This window comes from Podarcis tiliguerta (assembly GCF_965153285.1).
Source record: "Podarcis tiliguerta genome assembly, chromosome: 9".
Classification (NCBI taxonomy): Eukaryota; Metazoa; Chordata; class Lepidosauria; order Squamata; family Lacertidae; genus Podarcis; species Podarcis tiliguerta.
In genome coordinates, this window is record NC_139542.1 from 30,543,501 (window position 1) to 30,554,592 (window position 11,092).

The 11,092-nt window shown below is 38.7% G+C and overlaps 1 protein-coding gene across 2 annotated transcripts in view; it reads right to left on the reverse strand.

Moving 5' to 3' along the window:
* Positions 1-15: 15 nt before the first annotated feature.
* Positions 16-11,092, reverse strand: part of MFSD8 (major facilitator superfamily domain containing 8) — a 114,090-nt gene continuing 103,013 nt past the window's right edge. Inside the window, exons 1-12 of one of the 2 annotated variants that reach the window (XM_083457419.1) lie at positions 10,780-11,076; positions 9,511-9,602; positions 8,412-8,455; positions 7,582-7,822; positions 6,742-6,855; positions 5,732-5,876; positions 4,674-4,732; positions 4,134-4,242; positions 2,276-2,410; positions 1,926-2,029; positions 1,592-1,848; positions 16-596 (exon numbers count right to left, since the gene is read on the reverse strand). In XM_083457419.1, coding sequence (XP_083313545.1) covers positions 381-596; positions 1,592-1,848; positions 1,926-2,029; positions 2,276-2,410; positions 4,134-4,242; positions 4,674-4,732; positions 5,732-5,876; positions 6,742-6,855; positions 7,582-7,822; positions 8,412-8,455; positions 9,511-9,602; positions 10,780-10,859 — 1,596 coding nt within the window. In that variant the 5' untranslated portion in view covers positions 10,860-11,076 and the 3' untranslated portion in view covers positions 16-380. Of the gene's footprint in view, positions 597-1,591; positions 1,849-1,925; positions 2,030-2,275; positions 2,411-4,133; positions 4,243-4,673; positions 4,733-5,731; positions 5,877-6,741; positions 6,856-7,581; positions 7,823-8,411; positions 8,456-9,510; positions 9,603-10,779; positions 11,077-11,092 lie in introns of those variants that run through there. The other variant, XM_083457418.1, reaches the window with a different exon arrangement.

The window sequence follows — 11,092 nt, forward strand, 5'->3', positions numbered from 1 at the left end:
CTGTCAACAAGACACTTTTAAGTGAGACCATTTATTAGTTTCTGCTAAGTCGTGTTAGAAAGCACTCGTTAAAATTTAGAAGAGGTAGCTAATTATAAAAGTGCCTAAATACAAAGTTTTTTCAAGTTGTGTTTGAAAAACACTTTTAATAAGACCTGATTCACAGAATCAAGGCATTTTAAGAAGTACACTACCACAGTAAGTAGAATTAGGAACTGTGTGAACTTTTGGAACTATATGCATCAAAACAGTTTCATTATCATGTTCAGTGCTGTACCAGTGATATGTCTGACAATAAATTATCAGCAGTAAAACATAGCATTTCTATAGGACACACTGGCTACAAACAAAAAAAAAGATTGAATAATAGTTACCCACAGCTAGGAGGTCTGCTCTTGAAGTCTCTGATATAGGACAGAAAATGCAACAAGTCTCTTGTACACAATTTCCAAAAGTAAGAGAGAGAGAAGAACAATTCCACATATCAAGCTGAATGCCCAGCGGGGTCCCAAGTACGTGTAGAGTTGACTGACAAAGACTGGGCCAAGTATACGTGCAGCACTTCCAGAGGCAGTCAACCAGCCCATGTAGACACCCTAGAACAGATCAGAGAATTTTGAGTGCTGATGCGAAACTTCTGAAACATTCAAACACAAGCTATTATCAAGCCATTCTTATAAAAAAACTTATTTCTAACTCTAAAATTGATTAAAATTGACTTTTAGGCCACCTTTTTAAAAAAGACAATTTAACTAGATGTTTGCATACAAACATTTGATAGATAAGCTGGAAGGGGCCCAAAAGTGAACCCATGGCTTTGCATATCCCCTCTAATGTGGCCAGGAAACAGACTTATGTGGCATTTAACTTCAATTTCTACTTATCCTGTCTTGCTGCCACATAGTATGTTGTGTAAACAAGGCCACTTTCTCTGCCACACATAACTTGGCAGCATGTGTTGCTAAGGGAGTGGCATATAGTACTTTCTCCACTTTCACTTGGAGTTGCATAGTCTTGACACTCCTGAGGCCTCACTTTCCCACAGACACCACAGGAAGATGTGAAGGGTGCAGAAGAAATGGGAGAAAGAATAAACTTGGGAAGGATGAGTAGTTTTTCTCTCTATCAGACAGACATATAAGACTGTCAGAGGCAGGATGTGCCTGAATACCTGCTGGTGAGAAATGCAGGAAGGGAAAGCACTGCTGCACTCAGATTTTGCTTGTGGGCTTCCCACAGGCATCTGGTTGGTTGCAGTGAGAGCAGATTTGGGGTTGATGCAAGGGATGTGAGGGACGAGGAGCTCCATTCCACATATGCAATGGTTTAGTTGGATATAACTTGTGATCTCCTCTGCTACAATTGGATTGACTAGACTACAACAAAGTGCCACTGCTCTATGGTATTTTCTTTGTGTGATGGCACAGAACTCCTCTAGCAAGAAAACACTCTTTCATCAAGACAATGAAACATTATTCCAAGCTCAGCAAGGTTACTGGCACTCTTGCAAAAGTTTCTAGCAAAATTAGAAATTAATTTTGTTATTTGTAGAAAAGACCTTATCTACACACATCACAAAAATCTTTCTTACCTGGGGCTTTGGTCCTATGATTTTTGAATATAAAGTGTAAGACATGACATTACAGGCTGGGTAACCAAGTCCTAGTAGAATGACAGTAGTGATATATTGGCCGAAATAGATGACTGGAGTATAGAGGCACCAGGACTGTGACATAGGACATCCTGTTGCTTCAGTAGTATTACTGGATGGAAGCATCCATTCTAGTGTCCGGAGAGAGGCAAGGCTTTCACCAAAAGTCATTCTTGGAATAGAATTATTCTTTATGTCTGTGAAAAAGCAAATACAAGGTATCATATACAGATTTTCAGCAGGAAGCTTAGAAGTTTAATATTAATATTTTTACCTTCCCACTGGATATTAGGTAACTGATGTCCCCAAGGCAGTAAGACAAAGAATCCAACCAAGATAATCACTAGGCCTCCATAAAGTATAGCACGTTCACCAGTCCTGTCAGATAACGAAAACTATGATTACAATATTCATACTTAGGCTAACTAAACCAAATCTGTGTACAATGTAAGATGTAGCAAATGTAAAGTCTGTTTGCTTTTCTTAACAATACAGGTATGTTAGTAGGTGCTACTAGTGCTACAAGCAACTAGTTTAGAAAGGTTTATGGACAATCATTTGCAACCTAGAGTTCATCAAACCTTTTAATTTCAGAATTTGTTGCTATCATACTTAGTAACTTACCTTTTGGAAAGTACTTTAACTGCTAAAAACACAATGACAGATTCAATGCCAACTGCACCAAGGATTAATCCATTGATAAACACTGCTTTTTTCCTGGTCCAGGAATACATATCCATTGTCAACGGTGTGGCTATGCTAGAGAATAAAATAAAACAAATTAGTATTCTCAAATTGTGCCTACGGTTATTGATAAGTGAGTTATTTGGACACCAGGCAACAGGAATCTCTGGGGGTCCTAAAGAGCTGCTGGGTTCCCCTTCCTTTGTTACAGGTTTCTGCTTCTGTCTTATTTTTTTAGCCCTTGGACTTGTCATAGTTTGCCCTTCCTTCCCGAAGCAACTAGAATGCATCTTCCTATGGTGGTTCACCTCAGTTCATGTTGCCCCTTTAAGATATTTTCTGCAAATACTACTACAAAATAGTTCACTGTATAGTTAACTTACAGTACAAGGCAACACCTATCTACTCAGAAATAAGTCTCTGTGTTTAATGGGGCTTTCTCCTAAGTAAGCAGGAACAGGATGGCACCCTAGGCTTTGGACTAGGATTGGCACTGAGGGGGAAATAGGGTTGTCCTACGTTTAACAGTTGCATGGCAGGCTGAAATTCAATGGGTTAAGTGTTTTCTAGTACAGAGATACAATTATGGAGAAAGCCTCAACTTGACTGTACTCTGACTTTGTGCTGTATGATGCCCCTTATGGAATTATGAGAAAGATTCTAGAAAATGGAGAAAGCCAAAAGTATGTAGAGGAGGATTTTGTGAAAAGAAGCCATGTAAGCAAGAACTGAAATAAATTATTAGTTGGGCTGTTAGTAGAAGTGAATGCTTAGCAAAGAGAACTGTTGGTGAGAAAGATGAAGAGTTTACCAGCTGAAGGCCTTTAGCCAAGTATGTTGCTATGCTGTGTGAAATGTAACAAGCTGAATAGCTAAGGCTTTGCTTTGAACTGATGTATAAAAGTTATTGTACTCCTCTGTTTCATGCGCCATTTCCCTCACTTATAAAAGGGAGCCGCACTGCAATGATGATAAACGCCATTTCGAAATTTAAAATGTGCCCACTAGTCCAAAAAGGATGGTGGATCCCTGGCTTAAACGGTCTCTCAGCTCTACAATAATTAAATGTAGATATTTGATAACGAACAGATTGACTACAGTAAGGTGGTAAAGCAGGAGAATAAGAAGAAACACCTGCCGAGAAAAACCAACCACCTTTTGAAAGTTCTGAGAGGATGAGCAACAAATACTAAGAATGTGTGTTTTTCTGTCTGGATACTGAAATGTTTAGAGACCTAAAATTTCATTTTATATACCACTGAATTATTGACTGGATGTGAATGTTCTGGAATCTGTACTGGCTTAGATGAAGCATTATCATAATATCTTGTTTTTTAAATCCCATATCAGCACATCCTTAAAACTAGAGCAATATCTACACATTAAACTGGAATATGAGTTTATAATTTATCACATTTTTCCTTGAGGAACTTAATGCCTCTCCCTGAACATGTATGTGGTACCTCTCTCTGCCTGTCCAAATTTCTATAAACTCCATGGGAGGCTGGATCTGGGACAGATTTATTTTTGCTTATATAATAAGTGCTACATATATTTATTGTGCTGTATAATGTGCTACACTTGACCTTAGCCAAAAGGCTGAGAAGAAATGCTGTGCCAGCTGAAATTTCAGTTGTGTATCCTCAACTATCAAATCTGATCTTCTTATATTGGGGTTATTAGGAGAGATTTCCAGTATGAACTGCTTATGGGAATACAGCTGGGTTTCTTATTGCTATGACTTTGGGTCTTACTGTACTGCTACAAAAACAGATATTGGAGAATCAAGTATACTCACGTTTCAAAGACTGCAAAAACAAATAAGACAACAAGGAAAAGAAGGTTTGTTGATACAACAGCCACATGGTCAATGGTTGCTTGACTATCTTGACTCGTCTGCTCGTTTTCTGTATCAAAACAAAAAAAAAAGTAATAATAGGACAGTGTTACACAGTTCAGAGGTAATGACCTTGGTTTAATAAACCATTGTTTATTAAGTCAAAATGAGGCAAGCCCCTGCAGTCTTTTCCTCCTTTTCACTTACGAACTAGAACAGAAAATGTCTTCTGTTACATCTGGAAAACTAGAGTTTACTCTTGGGTTACTATCTAGAATATTAAACCAAGGACTGAGCTATTGTTTCAGAGCTGAAATGTAACAGGAAGCTATAGTTTCTCATAATAGTTTAAGCAAAGAATAGAAGTTACAAATCCTTGTACTAGCAGAACTATTTCATTGGATAGTGCCCTTTGTATGTGAAGTTTCACAGTAGCCATTTCTATTTCTATTTCAAAGTGTACTACAATATTTTATTTCAAGTTTTCTACAAAAATATTACCTTCAGTTTCAAAGTTAATGCTGCTTTGTGGTCTTCCCATGTCATCTACATGATGTTCTCTAAAAATAATTATTCATTAAAATAATTAATGCACTAAGAAAGCTTTGCAAGCTACAGCAATACATTTCAATCTTGTAATATCATGTTATGTTCCCAGTGGTTTTTAATATTTAACCACTTCATTTTATTATCATTTCTAACCCAATTCCTCAAAATCCTTTGTGTCAACATCAGTTCAGTAACTTTCTAGGTCATGTTGAAGTAATTTTGAATGCCATAAAACTGAATAATTTGCATTAGCTATTGGAATCAAGTGTTCCCATAAAGTAAATCCATCTGCAACTGTCCTGTTAGTTTTTGGAAGGCTGACGCCTGACAAACATCAGTTAGCCTGATAATGAAATGAGTATAAATGATCCCTCATTTCCACCAGCAAGATTTCAATTTCACCTTCTCAGAAAAATGAAGCCATGCTCTTAGAAGATAACAAGTATAGTCCTCAGTAATTTATTCTGGAAAAAATGAAGTTCAGATTACCCCCAAACTAAACTTCGATTTCTACTCCAAGGAATTTGGCATATGGTTTGGACTTGATTGCTCCAGGACTTCAAAACTCTTAGTGGCAAGTCCTCCACTTTCAACTCTGTATCATGGAGATGGTTTTTCTAATTTTCAGAATGGGAAAATAAATCCCTAAATGACAATAATTTGAAAAAGTTTGAAAGCTTTGCAGTAGTCCGTAAAAACTAGCATGGAAAATGAATCATATTATTTGCACAAAGTTACAGAGATGATTTCTTCCCTATAAAGGCCAGGAAGAACTTGCCATTGCTAAAGTAAGCCACTACTGTATAGTGTACATCAAGGAATTAAAATAGAGCCAAAATATATTTATCCAGAGTGCGCACTTGTTAGATCCAAGAAGAAAATAAAATCTAGAAGTCCCAAAGAGGAACAAAGATTTAAAAATCACATATGCATAGACACCCCTACGCCGCACAAAAGAGAAATTAAGGATAAACACTTGGTGTTTTAGAACAGTCTCAGTTTCTAATTACCTAAACATAGCAAATATCAAAACAATGTTGATGATTCCTAGGAGAGCTCCAAATAGTGCTGGTGTGGTGTACATGTTTATCTGAAGATGAATGGTTCTCCATGTGACTCCTTGTTCTCCAATAAGCGTAAAGAGGGTCTGAAAAACTAATGCAAAACAGAATAGAGTTAGAACAGAACATTAAGAGCATGTTCAAATATTGATGTTTCGCTCTGAACATGGAATACAAAGTATTTCATAAGAACAGTGCATTTATTCCACAAAACAAAAATAAATCACTTCAAATTATATGGATTCCATGGATTGAAATGATGACTTTAACGCTGCCTATAATGTATATATATATATAAAAGATCCTTGTGAAAATTATAATTATTAAACGTAAACATTCTGTGTTCTTATACTAGAAAGAACACATTATCCTTATGTTGCAATCCTACACGTTTACATGGGAGAAAGTCCTATTGAGCCCTAAGCTCAATAGGGTCTGATTCACTTGCCTGCTTAATGTACCTTTTACTAAGCTGTAGACAAGGGACAGGGAACCCTTTTCCTATGAAGGGCCAGTTACTCACAGAAACATCAGTGCTTTGGCCATAGATTCCCCACCCCAGATAGATGTTAGAGAGCATGATGAACTACTAACATTGTCCCCCAAGGTAGTCACCATAAATGAAAAGCACCATAGGTATTGAGGTGCATGGAACCCAAGAGTGCTTCTGATGTGGAAATGGTCCCATTTTTTCCAGCCCTAAATTAGGAACTATTACCCAAACCTGCTGCTTCAGTACATTAAAAGCATATGATAAACCATCTTCATACCCCTTGGTATCATCCTTAGCATTTGAGCTTGCAACTTTCTTCCAAATACTGTTTTAACTAAAGTTTACTTTAACACAGGAGGAAAATTAAATTTACACATACATATGCAAATGATTGACGTAACATTTGAAGTCTTTCTGATTCATCAGGTTTCATTTGAAAATAATGAAAATACAACCTACGTTGTACCTGGTCCCAATATGAAACCCACTGCTTGACAAGCACTAGTGTTTGCCATGGCACTAGTTCTTTCGGTAAGAGAGGTGGCACCAGCAATGTATGACCGAACTACTGCTACATTTCCTAAAGAAAGATGAACAGAAGGAAGTACGTTTACTTGACACAAATAAAACATTAGGAATTAATTTTGTTTACCTAAATTACTAGAAATGTTACATTTATTCCTCTTCCGCCATGTCTTATTTTAAAGAGTTTCACAGATATTGAAAGCCATCTGATTACAGAGACACCTTTTCGCTGAAGTGATTATTCACAACTGTATCCATCTAATTTCAGCTGTTAAAACTTTTCAGTAACTTGGAACTCTTTAGCAGTCAGGAGTTAATAGCTCATGCTTCTTACGTAACATTTTTGAAGCCTAACGTGTAAAAGGCTCCTGAAGAAACTGCACTAACTTCCCCATGCTTTTACTCTTGCCAAATCTCTTATATAGCAGCTTTTTCAGACCCTCCAATTTCACAGTGGATCTCTGTCACTAGTGAGTCAGCTACTTAAAAATATTGCACCTTTGGGCTACCACTGACTCAACTGCAAGGCCACAGAGAGCTATGGGCAACTCACCTGGTAAAATTGGGAGACCATGAGTCTATATTTTGAAGTTAAGCAACAATGGAAATTATATATTTACACAATTTCTGAATTACACCTTGCTGGTGATGTAGCAAGTGGTGCTATGAAGCAAGATAGATTTCATAGCTGCTTATCAGATTCTGATTAACCTAACAGCATAGCTGCCTTAAATAGTACACAACAACTGTCAATCTTCAGTGTAAATGTTTCTACAATTACCTGCGCCAAATCCCACCAGAGCTCGAGCAACCAGCATATAGTATTTGTTGTGTGATGTAGGTAAATGGACATAGGCATAAAGAAAGTTAGCAGCCACTGAAATGGTGGTTGAAACTACAAGAGGCTCTCTTCTTGGCCTGTAATTGGACCATGCGCCAAAGAAGGGAGATGCTATCATCTGACCAATGCTATATGAAGCAATAATCCAGCCCAGGAAACTTGGATCTGCAGTTTTATCTATCTATGGAAACAACAAAAGCAACTTCAAAAACAAGCACATCTCATTCATCAGTTCCCAGCAAACAGCATCACAACATTTCCCAAGGTAATATAAATACTTTGAGGTATTGTCCTACTACTGAATTTATCCATTAGCTAAAACTGAAGAATTATTTGGAGAGAGAAAGTTGAAAGGTATAATGCATTGCAAGGTGACCGAAAATAATGTGAGCAAGCCCACCGTAGAACTAACAAGGGACTATGTTTGGAAGATGCTTCTTAAAACCACCCTGCTTAATGCCCAATTTATAAAAATAATTATGAACTGCTTTCTCTATAGCACTGCTACAATGCTAAGGTATAACCAATGGGTAGTATTCAACTACGTTTTCTTCACACTTTAGACGAGCCATAAAACAGTGAATGAATGTTAAATAGTAATATTTTGAAAAATAGGGTTTTAAACTAAACCTCTTTTGATTCAGCAGCCTGAATTTGCAAAATTGACATAAATCATCCCAGATTAAGACAACCACTTCAAATATCACAACAAAGAAACTCATTTATAGTCAAGTACAAAACAGATAACTAATTCAAACTCTCATGGTTACCTGTTGAAGATAGGGCCATATTGACATAATCACAATAGAAAAACCTGCAATGTAAATAATTGAAGTTATGCTTCTATTATTAAATCATTACATAACATTCTTCATATATCTGTCTGAATAAAAGGATTGTGTCCCTAAATGTTCAAAGCCCACAGAAAAATCAAAGTACAACCTGTTCCCTTATAATTTTATGGAGGCATATATTACCTTTTCTGTTTTATTCCTATTGGTTTTTTAGTAGCATGTGTTCAACTAAACAATCAGAAATCTATGACTCACTCCTTAAATATATGATCCAACAGAGCTTTCTTCCCCATACCAAGTCACATGCTTTAATTAAGGCACAAGGTATCAGAGTTTATGGCCAGTTATTCAGGCTGAACTGAAACCAGTTGAGCTAGACTTTGGAAAAACTGATATTTGGATTAAGAGTCTTCCTACAGCTTTATCACATAAGAATCCCACTATAGCAGCTTAGGGGAGGAAACCAAATTATAGCTGCAAGCAAAATATTGCAGGAAGATTTTCTTGAACATTAACCTTTTAAAAAAAAACCCAGGATAAAGAGCAGTTCATTTTCTCCAAATTAGACAAGAGTGCACTGAGAACCTGTCTATACTTTACAATGGCTGGTATTCAGCTTTTTACTCAGTAGACCTATTGAAATTAATGGACATAACATAGAAATATTCATTAATTTTAATGCAACTACTTAGTTGCATACCAACCAACTAAATTTTGGCATTTTCTCCATACTGTGGCCAAAACATGTATAGTCGTACCTTGGTTGTTGAACTTAATCTGTTCCGGGAGTTCATTCCGACTCCCGGAACTGTTCGAAAACCAAGGCACGGCTTCTGATTGGCTGCAGGAGCTGCCTGCACTCAACCGGAAGCTCCGTCGGATATTTGGCTTCTGAAAAATGTTCGCAAGCCGGAACACTCACTTCCGGGTTTGCGGCATTCAGGAGCCAAAACGTCCGAGTACCAAAGCATTCGAGAACCAATACATTTCCATTAAAAAAGTTTCCATAAAGCATTTTAATTTACATTCAATGCAGACATCAAAGTGGTGCTGCAAAGTACGTTATTTTACAAACCAACACTGCTGAAGAACATTGTGAGATACATTATCCGAATGGATCTCCACCGGCTATTGTAATGCTGCAGGGTTTCCATAACACCATCAGATCTGTAACAAATGAAAACATAATTAAAGATTAACAACTCTCGGCACTTGTTTTTGTCTAACTTACAGCAATCTGTTCAAGAATAATAAGCACTCAGAGCAGTCCCTCTATGACAGGGGTAGTCAACCTTTTTATACCTACCGCCCACTAATGCACCTTTCTTGATGGTAACATTTTCTTACCGCCCACCAGTGCTCAATGGAAGGATTCAGCTTGTGCCCTACCACCCACCTATAATCCTGAAACACTCTAGTGGGCAGTAGGGACCAGGTTGACAACCCCTGCTTCAGTATTTAAATACAACAATTTTTAAAAATCAGGAAATGGGCATAATGAAAGCCTTTCAAAGGCTCAACTAAAAAAATGCCACCGGATTAAAATAAATAATAAGAGCCCTTTTAAAAGGAAGCGCCATAATACCAATATTCGTTGTGACGCTTCACATTTTTATTTGGAAGCTTAATATTTGATTCTAAAGTTCAAAGCCTACTGACCTTTTGGCGCTAATTAGAACAGTATAGGAATATACCATAAGCACTAACCCCCAATCAGAGACATCACCTTGACAACAAAGGTCCATACAGTTAAAGCTATGGTTTTCCCAGTAGTGATGTATGGAAGTGAGAGCTGGACCATAAAGAAGGCTGATCGCCGAAGAATTGATGCTTTTGAATTATGGTGCTGGAGGAGACTCTTGAGAGTCCCATGGACTGCAAGAAGCTCAAACCTCTCCATTCTGAAGGAAATCAGCCCTGAGTGCTCACTGGAAGGACAGATCCTGAAGCTGAGGCTCGAATACTTTGGCCACCTCATGAGAAGAGAAGCCTCCCTGGAAAAGACCCTGATGTTGGGAAAGATGGAGGGCACAAGGAGAAGGGGACGACAGAGGACGAGATGGTTGGATAGTGTTCTCGAAGCTACCAGCATGAGTTTGACCAAACTGCGGGAGGCAGTGGAAGACAGGGGTGCCTGGCGTGCTCTGGTCCAGGAGGTCACGAAGAGTCGGACACGACTAAACAACAACAAACCCCCAATCAACAACAAAACAACACTTCTGCCCTCGCCTGGACCACCAGGCGCTTCCTTCCCTCAGCGACTGACAACCCGACACCGGCTCTTCTTCAGGGGCCTGACTCCGAGGCGAGACCCCGTCAAGGAGCGCAGCCCCCCTCCGCCTACCTCCAATTGGGGGTCCGGGGGTCCAGCAAAGGCTCCTCCTGCCCTTCAGGCACAGCTTCCCAAACAGCATCGTCGGCCATGGTCGGCTTACGAAGAACAGCAGCAGCAGCGAAGGCAAGACGGAGCAGAGACGCTACCAGGAAGCAAGGAATGGGTGGGACGGGAATCACGCCATTCCCCACACGCCCACAGCCGCCCTCCTTTCCTTTACTCCGCGTCTTCCCGTTCAAGCCGTGAGGTGACGCGCCACGTGACTGACGGCGAACAAAAAAAACAACCACCAGCCTCCCACAACACCAGGCACTTGTTGGTC